At 40.7% G+C, this 23786-nt stretch overlaps 3 protein-coding genes across 3 annotated transcripts in view; 1 reads left to right on the top strand and 2 right to left on the bottom strand.

Annotated features, from left to right (window-relative positions):
* Positions 1–8379, top strand: part of ptgir (prostaglandin I2 receptor) — a 31156-nt gene extending 22777 nt beyond the window's left edge. The window contains exon 3 of the mRNA XM_031296688.2: positions 5829–8379. Within this exon, the coding sequence (XP_031152548.1) occupies positions 5829–6116 (288 nt within the window). The 3' untranslated portion in view covers positions 6117–8379. The remainder of the gene's footprint in view (positions 1–5828) is intronic.
* Positions 8380–10132: 1753 nt separating this feature from the next.
* Positions 10133–14133, bottom strand: LOC116047730 (4F2 cell-surface antigen heavy chain). The gene is made up of 10 exons (XM_031296689.2): positions 14101–14133; positions 13589–13949; positions 12282–12446; positions 12098–12192; positions 11924–12001; positions 11778–11833; positions 11382–11577; positions 11102–11209; positions 10962–11024; positions 10133–10829 (listed from the first exon to the last, which is right to left on the bottom strand). Exons 1-10 carry the CDS (start codon positions 14131–14133, stop codon positions 10434–10436), a joined length of 1551 nt encoding a protein of 516 aa, XP_031152549.1. The 3' UTR covers positions 10133–10433.
* A 2876-nt stretch (positions 14134–17009) lies between these two features.
* Positions 17010–22953, bottom strand: ppm1na (protein phosphatase, Mg2+/Mn2+ dependent, 1Na (putative)). The gene is made up of 6 exons (XM_031296693.2): positions 22214–22953; positions 20786–21357; positions 18081–18198; positions 17870–17984; positions 17707–17770; positions 17010–17214 (listed from the first exon to the last, which is right to left on the bottom strand). The coding sequence occupies exons 1-6, from the start codon at positions 22617–22619 to the stop codon at positions 17182–17184; spliced, it is 1308 nt and encodes a 435-aa protein (XP_031152553.1). The 5' UTR covers positions 22620–22953; the 3' UTR covers positions 17010–17181.
* Positions 22954–23786: the final 833 nt, after the last annotated feature.

The raw sequence follows: 23786 nt of genomic DNA, 5'->3' as shown, positions 1-23786 counted from the left end.
ATATCATCAGCCCACTTCTTATTTTTCATTAAGTTGGGGTTTCACCCTTTTTACAGTTTCTTCCTCTTCCTCTTTGTTGTAGCTACTGTTTATGTTTTTTCAGTCGACTGTTTCTTTTTTTCAGTTGTCAAGCTGTATCAGAGCAGCTTCTCACCCCACACATGGTGTTCATCAGAGAGCTCACAGTGACCACTGTAGTTTGCTCTAAATTCTTCAACTTACATTACTCCGGAGGAAGAAAGGGTGATAATGGTAGATTCTGTACAATTGAAGGCGGTATCTTATTATTATTATTATTATTATTATTATTTTCTCACAAACTGTGGAGCAACAGGCATTGTGTGTGTGTGTGTGTGTGTGTGTGTGTGTGTGTGTGTGTGTGTGTGTGTGTGTGTGTGTGTGTGTGAGAAACGTTTTTGCTAACTTTGCACTGTGGTCAGTCTCTTCCCAGATAGTTGACTGTAAAAATGGTTCCAGGAAACTCACTGCAGCCCAATGCACTTCCTAAAGAGAACAACTCAGTAATAAGCATAATTCCCCTGATGAAACTTGTCTTAAACAAACACAAGCTGACTTTACTTCCACATGTTGCTGCCATTCATTAACATTAGTTTTCTTCCTCTTTAAAATCTTGCTCTTTTTTTCTTGCTCTTTAAACAACATTTACATTTAGTGAACAGCTTAATACTGATAAACGTATGCTAAGGAAGCTAAAGATTTTTTTTTCTTTCTGTGTTGTAAAAGTCACTGAACAAAGCCTGAAGAGAAATCGGCATAATGGAAGAATAGGTTACATGCGCCAGATGGCATGTTCACGCTCTCTCCACCACACGCCCACTCTTTCTCACTCTCTGTATCTCAGATGACACGCACCACCTCCTCACTAACTTCCTAACTGCTGATTGTGGAGTGGTGAAATTCCCCATCAGTGTCTGAGCGCTAAGCTTTACATTACATGTGTGCACAGTATGACTCAGCATTTCATCAGGTCCCTCAAGAAGTCAGTCAGGGCAGATATGTGTATAAATACATGTATAACATGTATATTTGATTCTTTGACTGCAATTAAAAGAGCTTGAGGGGGGGGAGGGCTTGACGTAAAAAATACACCTATAATTGTATTCTGCAGTTGTTTGTGAGAAATAAAGGTAGTGGGTGGAAATCCAATCAACTCCAATGTTCCTGGATCAATGCACTTAATTTGAAAGCTTCCCCTCACAGCATCAAGTAAGAGAAAAATGCCTGGACAGATGTGCAGTGTGTGTAAATAATGTTAACGTTCTGTGAACTGTACCTTCAGGCTGAGTTACAAGAAAGGAAGGATGGAAAGTGACTTAGATGGTAAAGATAGGGTACAGTGGAAAGACTGAGTAAATTTTTCTGACGTGATTCTGAATGTGGAAACTGTGCCCAATGCTCTAACTCGACCAATGCGAAATAATTCTCACATCCCCACACTGGCAAGATATGTCCCATTTCTTCATTTGTTAATTGCAACAGTACACACGTAGTGTACCTTCTAAAGTGTCCCTGTGGACTGGCTTATATAGGCCAAACAAAACGTCAACTCAAACTAAGGGTAGCTGAAAACAAGACAGCAATTCGTACCCAGAACTTAACATATGCCATGGCAAGGCACTATAAGCAGGCCAACCATGGCTCCCCTGCATCACTGAGGTTCTTGGGAATTGAGAAAATCACACCCCCACCCAGGGGTGGTGATATCACTTTTGACCTGTTTGTCGGCATTTGTCCTTTAATGACTGATTGAGTGTAGCACCTTGGTTGAGATGGGTGTATCTTCAGGTAGCCAACGCACCTTTTACACACAATCTCACCTGTTGATGATTCTTATCAAGGGCTTCACTGCCCATTCTCTCCAAGGACTCTGATGAAGATGTAACTTTACATCGAAACGTTAGTCACTGTTATGCACCTTAAAAACTATAAAGTAAGAAGACATCTGTGTTGCACCGGCGATTCTTTTTTACTCTTTTGTCCTGCCCTGGTTGCACCGGATTGTTGTGGATTGCAGAAGCGCAGAGAACCCTCTCTTTTTCACTTGAACTTTTCTGACGTTTGAAGGCAAATTGAAAGTTTTATCTCTTCACTTGTGAAACTCGTCAGGCTTAAAACACTAGTTATTATTCCACCTTGTGGATTGCAAGGGACAAGTTGCTCGCAACGTGTTATTTAAATACATATTGCGGTATAAAATAAAGGCATTTTATTTTATTTTGTTAAGACCATATATACTCCACCCTTCTAATGAGCCCTTCACAAGTTAGAATAAACACAGTACAAGCTGTAAGTATTCAAAGAACCTGCATGTGCTCACCACAAAGACCCAGCAGTGCAGTTCACACATCTTTGGTAAACTGTGCTGCTGATTCATACTTATTTGCTTTAATTAAGCAAGGGGAAAACGGTTAGCCAGGTTCTGTCCAAGTACGCCTACCAGCACCTTTTAAGCTTATGTTTGTTTAACCCACACATAAAACAGAAAGGTCATGCTGTAGTTTTAGGATAAATAACATGCTGTAATTATTTTCTCCAGCCGGGTGGAACCACCTGGAGTCTTGTCTATTGCTAACCCTATTATCACCTTTAATTTCTTCAATTATAATCACCTATACTTTCTATACTTCAAAGACAGATATTTTAGTGAATGAATCAGCCTGAAACAATACAAGTGAAAGGGACACATTTAGCTGGTAAAGAGCCAACAGATGATAATATGTATACACAAGATTGATATCGATCTTACTCTTGGAAGGAGAGCAATCAAGCATGTTTCCCAAAATGTCGAACTACTGTACTCTTTTTAAAGACTAGTGGCAGCACTGCAGCATTTCTCTTTCTCCCTTCCTGCTGGCTCACTGCTGTAAACAGTCCTCTCCAAAAGGCCTGTAATCTCTGCACTGTCTCATCTCATCCCCCGTGTAATGATCCTGCAGTGAAACAGGATCAGGAAGAAGGAGTTGGGAAGAGTCCTCCAGGACCGCAAGATGGACACTAATGGACTGTAGAGTGTAGACATCCATTACGTGGTCTGTTTCCTGAGAGGTACAGCAATCATCAGCCTTCAAATAGCATCGTGTGTGTCTCTGCCAGGATGTACCCATTTACACCAACTGGGTCCAGGTACTTGAAGATTCTCAGTCACCTGGATATCAACAAACTAAGTAAAATAAAATATCCTAATAGAAGTTTTAGATATAAGGTACTGTACAGATTGCAGATCTGCAGTGGATGGTGATAGATGAATGTTTGTGTTTGCACACGTACAAAATGCAGTGTACTCTATGTTCAGCTGCCTGTGAATGTTCTGTATGCATCTGTATACAGTACATGTGTGAACGCATTTGCTTTTGCTGGATTTATATGCCTGTGAGCATACTCATGGTATGTTCCTTCACAGCTTTCTGCATCGGCACAACTCTGTTTTCAGATATGTTGTTAATCACTCTGGTCCTCGCCTGCTGTATACCGCTTCTGTGCTGCTCTTTAACCACAGACTGATACATTTATATACTCCTGTTTAAGGAGAGCCTGACATCTCATCAGTTTTGGCCCCTCGGCCTAACAGTGCTTGTAGAGGACAGCTTGTGATTTGTTAGGCACTCTGCAGGCCTTGAGGTCTGGCGAGAGCACCATAAGAGGCAGGCTGGCATGCAGGAACAGCAGCAACAGTGAGGGTGGTAATGTGGAGCGAGACAACAAGTGTGAGAAAGATGGCAGAGCATATGAGGAGGCATGTCTGTTTGAAATGTTTCTAGCAACACCGCATGATGAATAAAGTGTTCGGTAACTGCGCAGTTGAGCAAAAGGCATTTGTCATCGTGTTTGTTAGTGTGTTTTATGACAGTAGGCCTAAGATTCATTTTTACTTCAAGTATTAATTCAAATAACAAATTGTTGCCAGCATGAGGTCTGTTTCTCTAAGACAAGACAGTTAATGATGTTGCAGTTCTTGTCGTAAAAGAGGTCCTTCTTGCATCAAGCCTGTGCAATCATTGAAAATCCGTCAGTAATCCTGACTACATAGGTTGTGCAATTCAAGAAATTTCAAAGAGCCTCAAACCTCTAGTACTTCCTAAAAAGTCAAAAACATCTGGCCGTTGTTTTGTTCCACTCTGGACTGTTACCATTTCTGAAACATCCAAGATGTTCCAGGGTGTTGGTTTGAAGTTATTATGCCAGTGAGCTCATCATCTTCTAAGAAGCATCAAAAGATCATTGCTGTTTTTTGGGTGTGCACACAGTCAGCCTCTTCCTCTTTCCCTTTCTGTCTTTCTCGTGGGTGTATCTTTAGATCAATATTTGAGCGACCACATCCGCGTGAGTTTAACCAGTTAATGAGCGTAGAGAGGACATAGCCCTGTGTCTGGTCCCTCTGGATGTCTGGTTTGGCTTGGCTCTGGACTTGTTCCCTCTGGCCACTCTCACTGCATCTCTAGCTTATTAGTTTTCAGTCCAGGCCCTAGCAACAGGGAAACATTTACACCAATGCATAAAAGCACTCAATCAGCACAAGCCATTAATTAGGCCACTGTTTGTTGGATATTTCATGGAGGAAATGGAGAATTGTTGATAGAGAAGAGTAGCGAGGTGAGAGAGACGCTTCCTGTGCCAGCTGCTGCTTCTCTCTCTGCCCAGGATGAATAAGCAGCCAGCTGCTGCTGTCTGGACTGCCTCTCTGCAGCCTAGTATACATTTAAGGTCAATACAGGAAAAGGTTGTGGCATTGTCTGCATCTGTATTCAGGGCTCTTTGTGCTGCTGAAAACTGAAGGTGTGCGTCCACCGAGCGTGTTTTATTGACCATATACCATTGGCATATAAAGAGAGGGAGCTTAGCATAACAAGATGAAACACAGCCTCAGCTGACACTGATACTAAACACACAGTCATGTTTTCTCATCTGGTTTTAACACCAAAGTACCGACACCGCAGTCATGTGCTGCTGTTACAGAGGCTTGAATCAGTTTCGATTTGGCTCCGTCCAGGATACAAAATGTTTAATCTTCCTGTGGGATGACGGGTTACCAAAACTCTGAGCATTTCTTGTAAATCCACAAGCATTGCCGTGGTTCGCTTACAATTGGGCGGCGTTACGAAAACACACCCAAAACACCAACTAAACCCTGCTCTTAGTGTGACGACACTGAGATAAAATGCTCATCTTGTCTCGTAATATTAAAATACCATTCTACGGAGTACTTTACATGTATGCTTTCTAATCCTAGTAATAAATCACCAAAAAAGTGTGTCTAGTAGTAAAGCTAGTGTCCAGACAGTATTCCAGGGAACACAAAATGATCATTCACTATAGAAATATACCAGCCAAATCTAACCTAAGGGGAGAACACAAAGGGACTTTTGAAAGCAGTACAGACATTTTTTTTTTTTTAAGAAAGCCGGTAGGTAGTGATTAGAGAAGCCATGACAACAGTATTCTAGATGAGTTGTAAGGGCTTAGAACATAAGGGGAGAGAGCAAAGATGCCGAGACGAAGCTGCAGATAAAACTGCATCCTGAGCAGCTTCCAGGAAGTGAGTGTGAAGCAGGTGCCTGCATTTATGTTTACCACAACTGCTCTGGATAAGTAAAGATTAAAGCTCTACGTTGCCAGCATGATTGACCGACTGCCCTGCTGGTTTTGATTCTGGTTATCTTATCTGGGACAGGAAACCAGCAGTGCTCTGCATCCTGAGCCCTGGTCACAGGTCTCATAGAAGACACAACTCTCTTGTATTTGCTAGGCTTTACTTTTGTAACCTATGAATAGTAAAGACTGCGTCTAACCTCGACCCTCTCTTTCTTCAGATTGCAGGCTTTATCAACGCCATTCACCCATTTTGTGGCGACGCGGAGAACCTGACAGCCTTCCGCTTCTACGCCCTCAACCCCATCGTGGATCCCTGGGTCTTCATCATCTGCCGCAAGTCTGTGTTTCAACACCTTTGCTCTCTGCTGAGCTGCCGCTTCGGCAGAACAGCTGTGAAGACGACAGCACACTGTGCTCTGTCTTTACCCCTTGACGCTCACACTCAGCACAACTCCCAAGACGGGACAGTTCCACAGACCAACATGTTCTCCAGTTTACCTCTGTGACCCGAAAGAAGCCCTCGGGCAGTGCGGGGTGGCTGGAGGCTCGGAGGCCTTGATGCCTGATAAAACATTGGAGCAAATTTGTGAAATGAAACGTTAACATTTGCATACAGGACTCGCAATTTTAAGGCACAAAGACTTTGACAAAGAAGTATCCGTCACAATGGAAATCTTTCCCCATGAACAAAACTATTGCACTGGGTTTTAAACTTCCATTGACTAATGAAAACTTCCCAAGTTTCATGGAGAGTTGTGCCATGAACAAACAGCACTGTAACTTAGCACTAAGAAACACATGAAACCATATCATGCCTATGAAAAATCTAAATATATGCACTCGGGTAAAAGATATATGGGTAAACAATATGCATGAATGTATACTGTCTTCTTTTTTCTCTCAGCCTTTTCTTTAAGACTACTAGGTTGTCCACATCTACTGATCCATGACATGAGATGCAGATCACACTCAACATGAAGATGACGATTTATTTACAATTATAGTATTATGTAGTCAGTGACAGGTGAGTGTGATGTCACTTGGTTTCCCAGACAAGGTGAAGTATAAATAGAAACCATTAGCAGGCTAACAGTAGCCTTAATCTAGAGTAGTGTAACTAGAGACCCTTCCCTATCTCTACCCCCACTACTTCGAACTCGGCCTTCATTTTGATCTCAACTAGACACCTGTAAAGTTTTGTGACTGCATCTTGCACAGCAGCATGCCAACATGCTGATGTTTAGCAGGTACAATGTTCCCCATCTTAGTTTAGCATGTTTCCTTGCTAACATTTGCTAATCAGCACTAGACACAAAGTACAGCGGAGACTGATGTCATCAGTTTTGCAGATATTTTGTCATAAAACAAAGTGCTGAACAAACGTTTTCACCCGATGATGGCACTAAATGAAAACTGCCAAATTCACCAAAGTTATCATAATTCATCATCCTAGCACCATAGAGAACTGTGCCAAATATATGGCAATCCAAGCATGTCAACCTCAAGGTGGCATTCAACAAAAAGTCAGGGGATCACCAAGAGTCATCAGGCTTCATCTTCTCAGGAAACATGAATGTCTGTACAAGGTTTTATGGCCATCCATCTAATAGTTGTTGAGATAATTTAGTTTGCACCAAAGTGGTGGGCCAACAGACATCTCCAGAGCGATGCCGCTAGCGTGGCTAAAAAGTGGTTTTCTAAAAGACAAATCTTGAATTTGGATAAATGACTTATTTACTATAGAGTACAAGTCTGGCTTCCAGCTGTGTTGCATTTACATCATACCTGTGAAAATGGTCTTGGAAATGTGTACTTGTCTCGACTCATAGTGCAGCACTGTTCAACCTGCACTGACTGTAAACTATGAAACGTGAATATGAACATTATATGGGAATATATGCATTAATAGATTAGAATCACATCTTGTCAGTTGCTGTGGTCAGTTCGAAAAGGAACAACCTGTTGTAAAAAATTATCCAAAGCACTGTCGCGATCCTAAAATGCAATGAATTACAAGTACAAATAGATTGTTTATAGTTTGTTTTAGGCTGAAGTTGATCTGAAGGTAAACCTGCCTTTTAGCAAGTTATTAATCCAAGATGTAGGACTATTCCAGAGCTGAGATGATCAGGTTTAAAAGACTATTTTAATCTCAAGCGAATATTTTCTATTCCTGTCCAGCTGATAATGTTATTGTATTGCATGCACATTGGCTTCCACCCTTCCTTCTACTTCTCACTGATTTCTAAACTACCTATGATGATTGCCTGTGAATGTTAAAACTCTGCTGCTGCAAAATGCACTGTGAGAATTAGTTTTATGTTGTTGTTGTTGTTGTTGTTGTTGTTGTTGTTGTTGTGACTTTAATACCGTTACTGCATTTAAATGTAGTGTATTTATGCCTTTTCACTGTGCTATAATCTTGTGCATCCTTACAATTGTGCTGGTTTGGTTTATGCAATGGACTGCAGAGATACAGGGATAACAGACGTGGGGATTTGAGTTCAGTTTTTTATATATATATATATATATATATATATATATATATATATATATATTTTATTTATTTATTTTTTTTGGCTGTGTTGCTTTTTGCTTTATAGTTTTTACTCAGTCTTGCATGACCCGAGGTAAGTCAGACACAATACCACTTGCACATTTGGTCTTTGAGGGTATTTAAATTGAAAGAATACATGTTTAGATAATAAAGTTGTATTCATTATATGGTACACATTTTGTTCATGTGAAATAAAATATGAATGTAAGAAAAAAAACATCTCACAACGTATGTCTGTGTTTCCAGAGAGTAATGTTTATGCTGAATTTTTTCATACGTATCAGTCATACGTATTAAAAACAAACACTGCTCTCAGCCCATGTATAGTTCTTGAGTGTCATTAGACCTGAGTGTACATTTACAGGATATGAAATGAGAGAAGTGACGAGATAAACAGAAGATGATTTTGTTTATGTTTAGACAATCATTTATTTTTGTCTTGTTAAAACCCCTAACATCAATCTTGACTACTGGGTAACATTTTATTTGACATGCAGTGCTCTGTTTGAGACTGTAGCCATTTGGAAGTGAAATTAAGTTACATGACAACCATAATATGCTCCAGTACAGTAATTGATTGTTAACTTTGGAAATTACATTTTCCCCATAAATGTTATTGTGACATTCCGATTCCGGTTGCACTGTGTTTTTATTTTTATGTTCACTATTACGGAGAAAATGAAGCATGACATTTTAAAGGTTATTGCCTGCAAGTTGTTGTTATTGTAGGTAAACTGTTGTGGCTAGTCATGATGTAGCCTGAGGAAAGCAGACTGGTGGTTTTGAAATCCAATGTGGTTTTGACAGCACAGAACTGTAAAATGATACATCATTTATTTGAGGTTCTTCAGAAGTGAAAGGGCGTAAATTTCTAAAATGTGACGTGTTCACAGACGTGATTCAGAGTAATAGAAAGTGTTAATACATATTTACATTCAAAACTGCTGGTTTATGTGGGAAATAAGGAGGGCTCTTTTAAATAAAAAATGAAATGCAACAATAATGCAAGAGCTGAATGATAACAGCGTATTATGTAAACAGTCTCATTTTTATGTATTATTCTTTCATGATGATGTAAAACATTGAACTCAAAGTCTCATGTAAAATGTATAGTAAAAAGAGCAGCAGAGCTGTGGCTGGTACTGTAGCGCCACTATGTGGTGAACTAGTGTACACTTCTTAAACTGAATGTGCATTTGCAAGTCACTAGGTGCTTAAATTGCCTCCTCGACTCCTCCACTTGCCTCCCTTCCTCATCATCGGAGGAGAGGAAACAAGCAAATGTGCTTTAGAGGGATGGTACGTCCTTTACTCTGAAGCGTCACATGAAATAAGAGCTTTGAGACAGTCTTCACCGAGGAGGGACAGCACAACTTCCGGTTCACCCGAGAACTGAGGAGTCAAGGAGCGATCAAATAAGAGACATGAGATGCAGCTATAGTTTCTCCTCAGGCAACCACTTGTCAGTGTCAAAAAGGGTTAACTTAATATGATGTAAATCCTTGTAGTTGCAAACCGTGCAAGTTTGCTTCCCAGTTTTGAGTTGTGCAACAAAAAGATCACCCGTGGGGTTTGAGAGAATAATTCACATACAAGAGTAATTACAGTGGGATGTGGTTCCCAAAGTGGTTTATTTGATACTGATGCAGCGGGATTTCTTCATTACAAAAGCCACATGTTCGGAAGAATTACTTCTTAGAACTTAACCATGAAATTTCAAAAAGTTTCTTTGACGTAAAAAAAAAAAAAAAAAAAAAAAATGTCTGCTTTAAATCATGGGTGGAATACTTAACCTTGAGTTCAGACTGTCTACGCATTGAGTTTAGTCTTTAACTGTTCTTGACTCACATGCACAGCATCCTTCCCCCCCCCCCCCAGCACAAACACAGCTAAGTCACTTATCATTTCAACCAAGTCTAAAGCTGCCAGGAACCCGAAATACAAGAAAAATGACGCAGCAAGTGATTTTAATCCCAACTTGCTTATGTGCCCTTTTCATTCTATGCATGCGTGTAAATCAGAGAAAAGGTTAACTCTGCTTCAGCAATTTCAACTGGTTCTCAGCTCATCTTTACACGATTTATAACTTAAAAAAGGTATGTTACTGTAAATACATGCCCCGTGCATTCACCGATCATTTTTATTTTTAGTGACCTCTGAGCACATACCCATCACACCTTTAAAAACACAATTGTGTCAGACATTTGTCATTTTGAGAAGGAAAATTCAAATCCCAGAAATCTCCACGTAACTGACTCCAGAAGCTCTATGAGTAGCTTCCTGTTTCAAACAGTTTGATGACAATGGCTTCGTGGGGCCGCACTTCCAGCGTGTCCAGAGTTGTCGACCCCAAACGGTCCATTCTCGTGTTGGTCACGAACACTCCAGCTTTGGGCAGGCTCGGGGCCCAGGCGGGATCCAGGGAGTGAACCTCAGGCCCGACGTTGAGCAGAACGAGGAATTGGACACAACCCCAGGAGCGCAAGAAGGCCAGGATTGGGGGAGATGAAGGAGAGGGAAGAGTGGAGTTGGAGGAAGAGGAGGAGGAGTTGGAAGTATTGAAGGGGAGGAAAGTGAAGCTGCCAAACAGAAGAGCTTCTTCTCTTGCTCTGGAGTGACTGAGGGTGGTGAAGAGAGCAACAGCTTGCTTTTTCTCCTGTTCCTGAGGGAGGGATGGTGTCAAGATTTAAACATTACGACACAACTAATGCTTTGTGTCTTAATTTCAGCTTTACATGACTTAAATGTACTCAGGATACACTTTCTAGGAGGGAAATCTGGATCTATTACTCACTGTATGGGTGTCTGACGGTTCGTTCGCGTCTTCATGTGACGAGCCGACTTTCAGAGACACATTCTGTGAGACAGAAACGTTTCATTTGGTAATGTGAACTTTGAAAAATGCATCATTTATGGACTCAAAAGTCTCCCCACCTGTCTTGGGTCGAGGTCTTCGTCATACTGGACTGCAGGTGATCCTGGCAGTGTCATCATTAACACTAGGAGTAATTTCTTCAAGTCATGGGATGCGTTACCTCCAACCTGCAGAAACACATTGCAGTTGTACAATAACAACCTCTCTGCACCAAAGGGCTTTAAAGTGACATAGTACATTATTTATGTCATTCAGTCAATGCAGAAACGATTAATCAATCAGCAGAAAATTAAAATCGGTAACTCTCTTGGTCATTGATTGCACATGCATGCGTCTTACTGTCCAGCTGGGCCATATGTCTTCTTCTCTTGTTTGCAGGTGTGTCTCTATGGCGTCAGCGACTTCCTCAGGAGACAAGAGGTGTTGTGAAGTTGGCAGAATTGACCTCATGACCACATCCACCAGCGTAACATTGCGTTGGCTGGAGTTCTTCAGAGGAAGCAGAACGTCTCCCGTTTGTTTTACCACCACAATCCTAAAGAGACACACACACACACACACACACACACACACACACACACACACACACACACACACACACACACACACACACACACACACACACACACACACACACACACACACACACACACACACACACACACACAGGCACACTTATTAAGCTTCATTTCATAATGAAAAAAACTAAAACCTCTATCCACTGTATAATGATACCTTTCCTCATCCTCACTGCTGAATTCTTTAAAGACACCTTTCCACTCCAGGAGAGTCTGAAATGTTAAATATATTTTATTGGATGTAAGAGTGTGTGGAAAAACTTCTTGTTAGAAAACAAAACTTGTGTGTGGACATCATTTTACCTTTTCCGAATACGCTGCATCTGTGTCACAGATTGCAAAGCCTGCCACACCCTGCTCCAACCAGAACCGGAGTGCATGCTGTGGAAAAATATATAAATATATCATGTTTTAAGAAATCCAGCATCACAGAGAACTTAACATGTTTAAGTAGCATGACCAGAGAGCAGGTTTTACATGTGCTGTGAGGTTTGATGTCTCGTCTGGGTCTCCTGCTACACCCTGAGCTCCCAACAGATCCACCTCACAGACGTTTAACACCACTTTGAGATCTGCAGGTCCAATAAAAAAAAAAAAAAAAAAAAGCTCATTAAGTCTGCCTATGCAGGCTGTTTGAGAAAAAAGGAAGTCCTTCACTCACCTGCTCTGTTGCTCTCTGTGAGCACATGTAGGATCTGAGGCAGAGTCCCGAACCTTTCACCAGTCGCATTGAGGTTTAAAGGAGAAGCCTTCTTATCAAACAGACCCTCCAGGATGAGAGCTCCTATACCCAGGGACCTGAGGTAGGGAAGCTGCTCACACAGCGCTTCAGAGATTAAACATTAGACGGAGTTATTTTTTACATTTGTAGTACATTTTACATTTTGTAGTTACCATGTTTATAAAGTATTTAGAGCTTTTCTATGTTTTGTTCTTCATGTGACAGATGCAGATCATATATAATGTAGTAGTATGTAGTTTTTAAGGAGACTTATCTGCACTTCACAACTGTACATATGTTAGTTATTCAACTTTCCTGTGAAGGATCAAAAACTCTAATATTGTCAAAGCAATAAAATACCAGTGCTCTCTTAATCTCTTTTCTAAGTAAAATGCAAGAAGCATGCAGAATGCAGCATGCAGTAGCCTATGTGTAGTTTTCTGCCCTGAGGAAAATGTTATCTGCAACTCTTGGAAGTATGACAAACGTTGGGCTCAGATGGGTATTCTCAGCAATCCAAGAGCCTTAGTATTGCGGTCAGATTGAATTTTCGAATACATTGTGAACATAACTCTGATAAATATCAGGCAGCTGGAAGAAACTGGATCTCCACCATTTAACGATCTCTGAGCAAGACTACGTTACTAACCAAGCAAAAAAAGCAAACTTCTCTGGGACCAGGACAGCTTCAAGTTCACCGTTATGTCAACTGTTTTGTGCCAATTTAATATATTTTAAGGGATTTTGCACCACTAAATCCACAGTATCAACCAACATGATGAGGACCTTAAAGTGGGTTCTGCTTCTTTACATGAATCTTGAAATTATGTCTTTAAGAGTGGCCCTGTGTCAAGATTCACTTTAAGAACCTGTAGGCTATTATTTTGTTTGTTTTGTACATTCTTAATGTATTTTATTTAAAATACCACACAGCAAATATGGGACCAGTTTGTAAGCTATTATTGCAGAGAAATACTGAATGCATTGCACAGAGGGTGGGAATAACTGGAGATTAATAAGGGCCCAGCAGTTCATGTCTTTGCTCTAAGGCCCCCCAAACAGATTAATCCGGCCCCTGAAACTACACCAAGGCTCATTAAAAGGTCACTATAAAAACTCTAAGCAGCACTATGACGTTTTTCTTTTGATTTGCAAAAATGTTTGAAAAGGAAAACCTTAAGTGGCCACAAGGAGACAGGTAGTCAAAATTGTTGTTCTTTTTGATTTTGATACCGGGGTTTCCTCACCATTGATGCCCCCTGACCCCTCGGCCTGCAGCTGGTAGAACAGAGACTTCTGCCACCACTTGAGCGACGTAGCAACCGGCCGGGGGCTCATCATTACGATGGCGATGGAGGTGGCGAGCATGGCCATCCACGCCAGCCAGAACAGCAGCAACAGGTAACAACGCACCTTCCTCCACCCCGGACCCCCCGCGGCGACCTGCAGCTCGTCCTTGGTCATGGGCCGCCACTGCTGGAAAGGCTCCGGTTCAGTCTCCGGGATGAGCAGGGTGGCCGACTCTGCGTCGCCCACCCTGCCCGACAGCCTGGAGCCTGCCACGCTGCCGTACCCGGCGTCTCCTGCGTTCAGAGGCATCCTGCCCGGCTGCAAGTAGGTGACATATAGTTAGATTTGGTGGTTTAATTTCAGTGTGAATAAGCATGCAGACACTCGTGTTGTAGCAGGCAAGAGTTGGCCAACTGGTGCTGGGCTTAAGTTGTTTGGATTCTATATGTTTGGTTTATCCATTCCATACCTCATCAGCGGCCTCTTTATCACTTTGCTCCATGTGAACCACGAAGGGACTAACACAGGTGCTGCAGGATGTAACGTTTCCACACTACGCGCACACACAAAGCATGCAGCTCTGCCAGGACCTACAGCCAACTTCCCCCTGCTACTACCTGTCTCACACAGGTGTTTAAATGAATGAAATTAACCCTTGTTGTCTTCGGGTCACATTGGCCCGTTCTAAATTTTAGTTTTATATCAGAAAATATTGGACGTAGAAATAAGGGCTGAAAATGTGTAGAAGAAAAAGCAAAAACAAATTGTGAAAAAAAAGACGTCACAAATGTCAGAAAAAAAAGTTTTTTTCAAGGTTGAAGGGAAGACAACATGCTACAGGTCAGGTGACACACAAGCCATCACTGACATAAATAGGTTATAATAATTATAACCTATTTGACTGGCATCTGATTGACCAGTAAAATTCACTTCAATTCAATTTTATTTATAGTATCAATTCATAACAAGAGTTATCTCAAGACACTTTACAGATTCTAGACCACACTATCATTTACAAAGACCCAACAGTTCCAGTAATTCCACCAAGAGCAAGCATTGCTTGGATTGTAACTTCGAAAGACATCCATTTAATACTACAGTTGATTTTCATAAAAGATATACTTTTATCATATTTGCTCAAACTGTCACTATATCCTTACAGTACACGAATCCGACAATCTGGGAAAAACGTCACGTTCCTCTGCCTCTTCCTGGTGCTCCTAATGCCAGAACGAAAACAACCAATCAGCGCCGATCAAATATGAATCAAGATTATGTTACTGCGTTGCCCATTTCTCGCCTCAAAGATCGTCATAAACATTTTAAAGGAATGTTGATTTTGTTTCCCAATAATTCATATTGCATGCCTATCACATTGATAATTCTAAGTACTACGTGAGCCAACCCAAGCAGTTTTGTGTCACAAAGCAGATCCACACATAAAATGAAAAGATTATATAAAGACAACAAATGAACCCCTTACCTGACCTTTTATGACACTGTACTTTCTTCTTCTCTGTTTGTAACCTCTGTGTACTGTAGAATGCAGCTATTTTTGTCAAATTAAATTCTGGATTGAGACTATTTAAAAGATAATAAATGACAAAAATGAATTGACATTTCTGTTAGTTCCTATGGAATGGTGACATTTTGCAGAAACAAGCTTTAGCTGACAATAGTTGCTGGTTTAGGGGCCCTCTGGTGGCCATTATGATGTACTCGCTGCTGTATGGCGTAAACAGCTGCTTAGTTCACATAGTATGTCTTTGGACCATTGAAAGGCTTCAGCCAACCAGGTCAGGTTCTAACCCAGTATCATCCTGCTGTGAGGCAACACCAACCACTTTGTCCCCATGTTGCTTATTAAAATGCCACTGAAACACAACAACAACGCAGTCCTTACTCACATTGTCTGTCTGAGGTTTCAGGTCCTTTTCTTCTTTTCCACCTCTTCTTCCTCTTTGTCTTTGTCCACAAGTGTTCCCAGCTTAACAGTGCCGTCCTGAGTTGAATATTTGAGTGATCTCTCGTGTCAGGAGTGAGGAGGTGAAAAGGACTCTCTGTCCAATAAGTACTCTGCTCAGTCAAGTAATACAGAGGTGCTGAGCCTCACCACACCCTCGCAACACATTCTGAAGAACACATGACTGCCAAAAGAAAATGCCCCCTGAAGTCCCTCATGTGGTAGTTTTGACTTGCTTTTATTTTTGATACTGTAGATAGATGGAATTGTGATGTGTTTTATTTATCTCCTGTATAGTTTTCAGTCTGTGTGCTGAATGTCCCACACACTTTTATTTGGGTTTGAATGAAATGCAGGATTGTAAATTCAATGCCCGCCTCTGAATTTCAGCACATTGCCATACAATGAGAGATCTAAACTTTAATCTGGTATTACATTAATGTTTTGTGTGTGTAGGTAAAGAAATCAACTGAATAATAGTTGAAATTTTTGATAGAAAAGTAATGGGCAATTATTTTGATAACTGATTTAATCATGTGAGTAACTTTTCAAGCAAAACACGTCAAACATTTGCTGGTTCCAGCCTTCTCAAATTTGAAAATTTGCATTTATTTCTCTTGTATGGTCTAATAACTAAACATAGTTGTAGATTGGACTGTTGGTTGGACAAAGCGAACATTTTGAAGACATCACATTGGGCCTTTGGCCATTTTACTACTATTTTCTGACATTTTATAGACACAACTGTTTTAGTTAGAAATGACTCAACAGATAAATTGTTAATCAAATAGATGGAGTCCTAAACTACTGTAAATCTCAACAAATATTAGTATGTTCAAATAAGTGTGATAAATGTGACAGACATAATATTGTAAAATGAAACAAATATCAAAAATACTGCTCACAGCATAAACAAATTAACTTTATCATTTTATTGTATCCATCTATAACTTTAAATGTATATTAATGGAACAGACTATGCTATTTGTGTGTTCTGTACTAATCTGTTTAGTGCAAGAGAAGTCACACATCCTCTCTAAAGAGCCATAGGGGTCCATGTTTCATGACGTATGTGTGCTAATTCCTGGGAACATCTCTTCCCCCCCCTCCCCCCCCTCTCTCTTGCGTTCTTTCTCCTTTTGTGTCTCTCCCTCTGGCTTTCTTCTCTTATGGCACATGTTTACGTTCATGCTACAACAAGTAATTGCTATCCATGTCACCCTTGCTCCCTGACAGCATTGTGCAAACTAATTATTTACTGAGAGATACTGTGTTCCCTCACGAGAGCCTCTGATACACATGTAGCCCACGTGTGGAGCCACTGAATGGGTACATATCATGAAATACTTCTGTCAATAACAAATAATTTTAGAAAATATAGTGCCAAAATAAAAAAAAAAACAACACAGTGGGTATTTGATTTCAAATGTACTTTAATTTGCCAGAAAGCAAATGCACAAAGAAAATATATTACACAATCATCGTTAGTTCAGTGCTCATCTGAAAATGTAAAGTCTCTCATTTAAGATGCTCTCCATGGAGACGGTGAAGCTGGTGATGATTCTGTTTCCATGGTAACAGCTTTTTTTAGTTTGAGTCCTCCTCTGACCCTTCGGTGTCCTGAAATGTCACAGGACAATAATGTTACCAACACTGAATATTGATTTTCAAAATCAAAGGTCACGACTTTTGGTTTAGTTTATTTCAAGAGAAATTCTCTCCCTTAAATCTTCTTTAGTTTTTGCCATTATTATCAATATTCCTAATAGTTATTTTCATTATCAATTAATTGATTAATTATTTCTGCAATAATTAGATTAATTACACTGAATTGAATATCATCGTGGTATGGACTGTTAATGACATCACCTCGGGCTTAAGGACATTGTAAAAGAGATTTTTTTTTTGCTACTTGATTTCTTAGAGACCAAATGATTAAACAATTAATTGAAAAAGTAATCAACGAAATCGGTAGTGAAAATCACTTGGTGCAGCCTTAAAAGAGTGAGATAATGGCTGAGATTGTTTTAAGTGCCTTCATCTTATGGCCTCCAAATGTAATGTGACTCATATGTCTTACCCATAGACATAAAATAATTTCTATTGCTTTACCATAGCCTCCTGAGATCTGAGAGTCATGATGTGTTTCTGATATGAAGAGATGATACAGTCTCGCCTGCAAAGAGAGAAACAGTGGTTTTATGTCAAAAGGATTTCAGTTTTGATTCCCAAAAGATCTTCATGTGTTTTGATGGTTTTCTTTGCTCAGACTCACTTGCTGGTGATGCCTCCTCCTGGTGGGAGCCCTGGTATCTCTTCTGCAGCCAGGAATTTGATCACGTATACAAGGTCAGGGTCCTCATCTCTGGACCTAATCATCTGGATAATTTCTGTGAAGGGCGGTAGTCAAAACAATATGGTTATAAACCAGGGAGCTAACAGTAGTTTAAAGTGCTTTACTGTGGGGGTTTGGAGTGACAAATCACCTTCCACTTTCATATCAATCTGTTGCTCCAGCGCTGCCTCCTGCTGCAGTGACTCTTGTGACACCTGGGGGGCGCCGGGGAAGCAGATGATGATGATGCTCATGTTATCCAAGCTGCCCTGCAGAGGGAGACAGAAATATCAGAGAAGGCTGCAGTTTAAATTCAAGTTGAAATGAACTAGACACTGGTGGAAGGTAACTAAGTGCATCTACATTTTGAGGTTTGTGACTGCTGTTGTTACTGATAATTACGAGTTAGTCTGCATATTGAGATTTTCAAAACCTTATAATGAGGCATATACATTGCACATTTGGCTTTGTTATGCATTATGTCTAACTGTGCATGTCTAAAATATACATAGTTAAGATTAGCTCCAACGCAACTAAGTGTTACATTAAAATGCTGCTCCTAAGTTAAATAGGCGATTATAACCCAATAATATAATATATAATAATCTAGCATGTAGCCTTCTGTTTGCATAATGACTATTTTTACTTTTGATACTTAAAGTAAATTTGACTGATAATGCTTCTGCAAAAGTGTGAATGCAGTACAGCTTTCCACCACTTGAAATCACTTGAAATACACCTGTTGATAGGTGTACAGTAATAGCAGGGGACTGATGTCTGCGTCAGGTTGGATGGCGATATATATTTTGGTTTGGAAGATATCAATCTCCTCCTATATCACAGTTAAGGTATAGAGGATGGTGATGATTTTGCTGATTTGCAAACACAATAGGCTTTTGAAAAATGCAACTGTGTGGTGGGATGCTATTTCGGCCGATATTAGCTTATTGCAGGTATATCTTATCAGTGTATATGTCAGCCGATAAGTAACAAAAATGACAGAAATGCCAAACTACTACAAACTCACTATGCCAGGAAGTCAATGCAGTTTTATAACCATCGGCCAGTTTGTTACGACATCAGAGATGCGATGAGTGAGGCTCAGTGTGTACTGGAACATGCAGTCTTTCAGCAGGTACAGTAAGCCTTTTTTAGGTGAAATAAATAGCAGCCCATCCCGGCCAGGATAAAGCCTCTGAGCCGGTGTGTATTGAGCAGTAACACTGAGCTCCCGTCAGTCCTAATCCGAGCCATGTGTAGCATTTCTTCCCTCCTATCCCGTGTCTCAGGATTCCGTAATACAGCTATTTATAGGGCGTGCTCAGGGCTCATCAGTCGTGCAGTAACTAACAAGGATTACAAAAGAGCTGCAGGAAAAGGCTACTTACATAACAACCTCACAGTCTCCCACAAAGACTCTGCCCTCAGGGTACCCCTGCCTTCAACGCCCCACATTAATGTAAACGTTTCCCATTCATAAAACACTGTGCGTCACAGAAAAATCCAATGAAATATCCAATTTGGAGGAGTTCTGCTGAGGTAAGACCAAATGGGTACTACTACTGCGCATGTAGACAAGTGTTGGGTAATTAATAGATAATTCTTTTCAGTTATATTTTGCAGTCTAATCTGTGCTTTTAGTAAACACATATGAGAGGGATAACACCCATACTTAAAAATCTAAATTGTACCCAATAATCTGGAATGGCTGCTCTGACTAACTCTAAATTAGGCACTTTGTGGAAACATAACTTAAACATTTTGGATACATTTTTTTCAGTATGTCCACAAAATAGTCATAGGGATTTTTTTTAATCAATTCAGGATATACAGTATAGGTTCTAGAGCAGATTGACACAGAACACATAATTCACATGGAAGTTTGAGACCTAAATGTCTTCATTCACTGTGCCACCACCTGTGTTATAGTTGGGGCTGAGTATTGAACCTCAATGCCTTTGTTTTATTGATCGTCACATATTTTTTCTTTGATTAGATAGCTCCTGGTTTTTATCCAATTTGAAACAATTTTATTTTAAAAGGAGCTGTACTCAATATTCAGAACATTAATATAGCAGTAAACAACTATTTGCTATGTAAGATAAGATATAGTGGAGTAATGGCATCCTGAGCAGAGAATGAAGTTACACTCCCTCTGTGTATATCCAAGCTTCTCTGTTCTTTGTTGTGATAACCGGTCTGGTCGCGCGTGCATGTTAGTGCCTTGTCCATCTGTATCAGACGCTGAGGGCCATGACAAAACGACTGTATTTGATAAGTTGGGAAACTGCCGTGCGGAGGCAATCCCAGACCACTTTCTATTCTGAATATCGAGTACAGCCCCTTTTTAAATTCAGGCAAAGCTTAACATTTGAGAACACTGGCTTCTTATATTACATATTAAAAATATTAAATCTTATAAACCATTTTCAAATCGTAATGGGTTTTGTAAAATACCCAGGGTCAACTTTCACTCTCGATGTTTAAACATGTCAAAGTAAAATTGTGCTTTTGGCAAAGATATTTTGGTATCAAATCCGCAGTTGTATTGAAAAATTACAAACAATACCTAAACCTAGTCATGGATCGCGAAAACCACTGAGGTACCAGTGGCAAATCATTATCCTCTTACTCACTTTTTTCGTTCATTTTTAGCAAAATATATCAGTCTGTTTGCCATTCCAGTGATTCTTCCTTCCTGGTGCAATAGTTGAATCTGAAAGGTTATTTCTCATTCAATCATTAACCACACACGGATTAAAATGTATCTGTCAGTATCAGAATCTTTTATCAAAGCCTTTTATTTTCCTATTGTTTCATGCACCTTGTCTGCATACTGTGGTGTTGACGTCTTACCTTATAGAGACAGAGGTCGATCACTTGGCTGCAAATGTCTCTCAGGTCATCGCACACCTGCAGACGGCTGCGCACAAAGGCACACAGTTCCTCATTACCAATGGCGTCCCACACACCGTCACATGCTAGAATTAGGAACTCGTCTTCAGGTGTCCTCTCCAGCTCATACACTTCTGGCTCCGGCGACACTAGCTGCTCCGTCTCTGGCCTCCAGTCCACCTCCTTGAAGTCAAAGTCCCCTAGTGCTCTGGAAACGGCCAGCGAGCCGTTGACTCTCTGCAGGGTCACCGAGCCTCCAGCGTTCTGGATGCGCTCCTTTTCTCTGGGGTTGAATGGCTTGTGGTCCTCTGTGTAGAAGACCACCTGGCCGTTACGACAGAGCACGGTTCGAGAGTCCCCACAGTTGATAAAGTAAATGTAGCGTGGCGAAGTCAAGACAGCTGCTGCAGTGGAGCCACTGTGGTCCCAGTTGTCCTGGCGAGTCAGTTTGTGCATGTGGCGATCAATGTTCAGGAAGCCTTCGCGAATCCCCTCCTTCACCTGCTCGGGGTCCTCGTTTGCTTTGACCCCACCTGTAAGAAATGACACTGCCTTGTTATTTGTTGTTTGAGGCCAACACACTGCAGATCCACGGCATAGAGAAGACATCATTTGTGCTATTGTGCAATGACATGGCGAATACAGTTTCAAGCTAGAACCTTTTATTTACTCAAGAAAAATGTCTTTTTCAAGAGTGCCCTGGCCATCATAGGCAGCAGTAACAAGAGATACAGACTGAAGATTACAGCCTTTAATGTAACGATTGTTAATTTTCTCTCATATGGCTAACCAACCAGTTCACAGCTCTAAAAGTATCAAACTTGACATCTGAATGAAAGTCATAGCTCCATTTTTAGTTTTGATCCCCAAACCTTTTTATCACTTTGCTCGGTGCTGTAAAGAAAAATGCCACAATATCCAGAATTCTTGTCCAAATCCAAAAATTGGCGCACATTATGTTGTATGTGGATTTGATCAACTTTCAGTATTGTATATGCACTGTGGCATATTCGATTCCCAAAGCAATCTCACCCTTAAACCCGAATCGTTTAAGCTTTTAATCTGCTTTAAATCTGCTACTTTCATGGACTTTTGTTTGTGCAAATGTATTAGTTAATCATTATATTACTTCATCTTGAATCCAATAGAGTAGAAGTCTTGTTTGTAACCCAACATATTTATTGGAAATGCAAATTCAGTATGTTTTTAATTTAAATGGCGACTTCAAATGGTGTAAAATGACTACAGTAAGTGCATCTAAACTCTGTGTGAACAAGAGCTAGATGTCATTACAAAGTGTATCCCTCTCAAACGAACAACTAATGCTAAGATATTTTGAACCGTCTTGAGTAATTAGATTCATCCTATTAGTCACTAATTGTTCTGTACCTGTAGCTAGGATGTGCTCCAGCAGGTGTTTAGAGCAGTACTGTGCCACTGTGGTGCCTGCATGTCCATCATAAACTGCAAAGTATCCCCACTCTGTCAGCTCTCCTTTCAGCTGGGGCATGCAGGTGTGAGCATCCTCCATCTGAGCCCTCCAGCCCTGCATGCTCCCCACAGCGTAGTTCACCCCCAATTGAGAACCCCCCTCTGACACATGCTTCTCCAAGATGGGACGATCCAGGTACGGGCTCGGCATCAAGTCGTCCTCATCCAAATCGTCCTCCTCCCCAGACCCAGTTTCCTTGGGCCCCCCTTTGAAGAAAAAGGTGACCATCTTCTCCGTCTCTTTGACCAGCTGACGGAGGAAAGAGGGCACCTCCACATTGCTGGCCCGCCTGGCCGTCTTCATCGCTCCTCGGAGCCTGCGTTCAAGCTTCCTCCTCGAACTGGCTGCAGCCCGTTTTCTCCTGGTGCCCCACCTCCGGCCCTGTGTTTTCCTCAGCAGTTCCAGCGCAACAGTTAAGCAGGTAAACAAAAAGTGACTTCAAATAAGAATAATCGTGTTAAATTAAAAACTGTGTTGGTTTTCTGTTAACAATTATCAGGCCCATTTTTGCAGTCTGAGAATCCTTCTGTGACAATAAGATCTTTAGGTGTCTTCCTCTCTCTGTCTCTCTGTTTCTGTTTCTGGCTTCCCTCATTTCTCTTCTTTACCCAGCCTGTATCAGCCCTGCTCTTCTATTGGCCTGTCTATTTCTGTTGATTTACCCCTCTTCTCTACCCCCACCCACTGCCTCTTTTCCCTTACGCTGTCTGTCCGTGTAATGCTGTTGGATAATCACCTGGCCTTCAAGGCAGCCCAGGTAACCTGTGTCTGGACACGTGAATGGATTATGAGCATGACATTTTACAACACGGTGGGATCCTTTAATTGATCTTACATGTCTGTGTGGGATTATACAGTGCTCAGCATAAGTGAATACACCCATGCTAAAGTTGACTAAAAAGAGGAATAAAAAAATCATCTTTTGGATATTGATCTTAATGCCTTAATTAAAAAAATGAGGAAAAATCCAACCTTTTAAGGACACCAATTTTCTTTGTCAATGAATAATGTATCGTGAATAAATAAATGTTCTTCCTTAAAATACAGAGGGCATAAGTAAGTACACCCCTATGTTAAAATTCCCACAGAGGCAGGCAGATTTTTTTATTATAAAAATAGCCCCACATCATCACATACCCTTCACCATACCTAGATATTGCCATTGTTTTATTTCAGTTAGCCTAATAGCTGGTTTGATTTGCATTGAGAGATGATTTTGTGGAAAGTACCCCATGCCAATCTCTAGGTATGGTGAAGGGTATGTGATGATGTGGGGCTACTTTAATTCCAAAGGCCAAGGGAACTTTATCAGGATGCATAGTATCCTGGATCCATGAAATAACTGGCCTTTAAAAATAAAAATCTGCCTGCCTCTATGGGAATTTAACATAGGGGTGTACTTATGCCCCCTGTATTCTAAGGAAGAACATTTATTTATTTACTATACATTATTCACTCACAAAGAAAAGT

This window comes from Sander lucioperca, chromosome 5 (genome assembly GCF_008315115.2).
Source record: "Sander lucioperca isolate FBNREF2018 chromosome 5, SLUC_FBN_1.2, whole genome shotgun sequence".
Taxonomy (NCBI): Eukaryota; Metazoa; Chordata; class Actinopteri; order Perciformes; family Percidae; genus Sander; species Sander lucioperca.
Note: the sequence above shows the minus strand (reverse complement) of the source record. Positions and strands in the feature narration are given on the sequence as shown.